Here is a 2,699-nt window from a genome sequence, read left to right on the forward strand (position 1 = left end):
CTGGACATGTCCAAACCACTGTCCCTCCTCTGGACATGTCCAAACCATCTCAGTGTGTCCTCTCTAACTTCATCTCCCAGTTGTTCAACCTGTGCTGTACCTCTGATGATCTCATTCCTGATCTCCATCCTTGTCTCTCCTAAGGAGAACCTCAACATCTTCATTTCTGTCACTTCCAGTTCTGTCTCCTGTCTTTTTGTCCATGTCTCTGTCTCCAGACCATACAACATAGCTGGTCTCAGCACTGTCTTGTAAACTTTTCCTTTGACCTTTGACCTTTGCTGACACCCTTTTGTCACAAATCACTCATGAAACTTTTCTCCATCACTCCATCCTGCCTGGACTCTCTTCTTCTCCTCTTCACCACACTCCCCATGTTCCTGGACAGTGGACCCCAAGTCCTTGAAGTCCTGCACCTTTGTGACCTCTGCTCCTTGTAGCCTCACTGTTCCACCTCCTCCCTCTCATTCACACATGGACTCTGTCTTACTACGACTGACTTTCATTCCTCTTCTTTCAAGTGCATACCTCCACCTCTCCAAGTTCTCTTCCACCTGTTCCCTGTTCTCAACACAGATCACAATGTCATCTGCAAACATCATCGTTCATGTGAATTCTTGCCTGACCTCATCTGTTAGTCGGTCCATCACCAGAGCAAACAAGAAGGGGCTCAGAGCAGATCCTTGATGCACTCCCACCTCCGCCTTGAAGCTATCTGTCACTCCTACATCACATCTCACCACTGTCCTGCTGTCCTCATACATGTCCTGCTGTCCTCATACATGTCCTGCTGTCCTCATACGTGTCCTGCTGTCCTCATACGTGTCCTGCTGTCCTCATACATGTCCTGCTGTCCTCATACATGTCCTGTACCAGTCTAACATACCACACCTCCTCCCTCAGCACTCTGCCAGATGTTTTTTCTAAATCCACAAAGACACAATGGAGTTCTTTCTGACCCTCTCTGTTCTTCTCCATCATCATCCTCAAATCAAAGATGGATCTGTGGAGCTCTTTCTCTTCATGAAACCATCCTGGTGCTCACAGTCACCTCTCGTCTAAGTCTTGCTTCCACAACTCTCTCCCAGATCTTCATCGTGTGGCTCATCATCTTAATTCCCCTGTAGTTGCTACAACTCTGTACATCACCTTGTTCTTCAAAATGGCCACCAGCACTTCTTCTCCATTCCTCAGACATTTTCTCACCCTCAAATATGTCATTGAATATTTGAGTCAAAAACCTCACTGCCATCTCTCCAAGACATTTCCAAACCTCCACTGGTCATCAGGTCCTACTGCCTCCTTCATTCTTTTCAGAGCTTTCTGGACTTCACCCTCACTGATCTTTCCCACTTCCTGGTCCACAGTTTCTATGACCTCTACTCTTCTTTCTCTTTCATTCTCTTCATTCATTAGCTCCTCAAAGTTCTCCTTCCATCTTCCCGTCACACTCTCCTCACTTGTTAGAACATTACCATTCCTATCTTTAATAAGTCTAACCTGCTGCACATCCTTTCCAGCCTGATCCCTCTGTCTCTCCAATTGGTACAAGTTCTTCTCTCCCTCTTTAGTGTCCAGTCTCCCATACAACTCATCAAACATCTTCTGCTCCCTCCCTGTCTGCAGGACGAGTCTGAACTCGCTTTATTTCAAACTCGACTCTGAAACATGATTTCTGTCAGTTTAAACTTTTTATTTATTTATTTTTATCTTTCACAGCTGCTGCAGGTTTGTTAATTAAACAGTTTATTTAAAGTTTTGTTCCTAAATATAAAGATTTTCTTGTATATTTTCTCAGTTGGGGTTCTTTATTTCAAGGTTCATTTGGACCGGTCTCTCCTGCTGGTCCTGTTCTTTCATGTTGATCCTGAACCAGAACCTGAAGAGTTCAGATGAAAATACCAAACAGAACCTTTTTTCATCATGTGTGGTTTCACTGAGAGAATGTTCAGAACCGGGTCTCTGCAGCAGAACCGAGTCATCGGTACCTGCGTGTGTCTTTCAGAGGCCGGTAAACGAGGAGAAGTCCCCGGTGGGTCCGTGGCTGCTGGCGCTGTTCGTCTTCGTGGTTTGTGGATCAGGTGAGTGCTGCAGCTGGGTCGGGTCAGAATCAGAACTCTTGTCGCTTGTTCTCCAGGTTCTGGTGAAGAAGTTTCAGGTTCTGGTTATTTCCTCCAAACCGGATCAGATACACTTCCTGTCAGTTCAATCAGGAGGATTCATTCTGAGGAAACATCAGAGCAGAGCCAGGAGGACGGTGGTTACCGTGGTTACAGTCTGTTTTACAGTGCAGACAAACAGGAAGTACAAACAACATGTTGGTGTTATCAGACAGGAAGCAGAGACACAGGACAGGAAGTTGTTCTTCATCATCACTTCCTGTGTGGGAGATGATGTAATCATCTTCAGGCAGTTCTGACCACAGAGGTTCTGCTTCACTCATCGTTGTTGTTCAAGCTGGTAGAACAACGTGTCAGTGTTGTTTACATGTTGTTTACAGGCCTTTTGACCTGTTGTTTACATGTACTTTACAGGTCATGTGATCTGTTGTTTACATGTTGTTTATACTTTGTTCATTGGCCTTTTGACATGTTTACATGTTATTTATAAGCCCTGTGACCTGCTGTTTACATGTTTACAGGCCTTGTGACATGTTGTTTACATGATGTTTACAGGCCTTGTGACATGTTGTTTACATG

The 2,699-nt window shown here is 45.0% G+C and overlaps 1 protein-coding gene across 1 annotated transcript in view; it reads left to right on the forward strand.

The window, feature by feature from the left end:
- The window catches only part of zgc:85858 (uncharacterized protein LOC405879 homolog), a gene marked incomplete at its 5' end in the record, with an annotated part of 4,286 nt that overhangs the window by 820 nt on the left and 767 nt on the right, over window positions 1-2,699 (forward strand). Inside the window, 1 exon segment of the mRNA XM_037677439.1 lies at window positions 2,006-2,081. Coding sequence (XP_037533367.1) covers window positions 2,006-2,081 — 76 coding nt within the window.

The sequence above is a fragment of the Nematolebias whitei genome, chromosome 1 (genome assembly GCF_014905685.2).
Source record: "Nematolebias whitei isolate Nwh7 chromosome 1, NemWhi1, whole genome shotgun sequence".
Classification (NCBI taxonomy): Eukaryota; Metazoa; Chordata; class Actinopteri; order Cyprinodontiformes; family Rivulidae; genus Nematolebias; species Nematolebias whitei.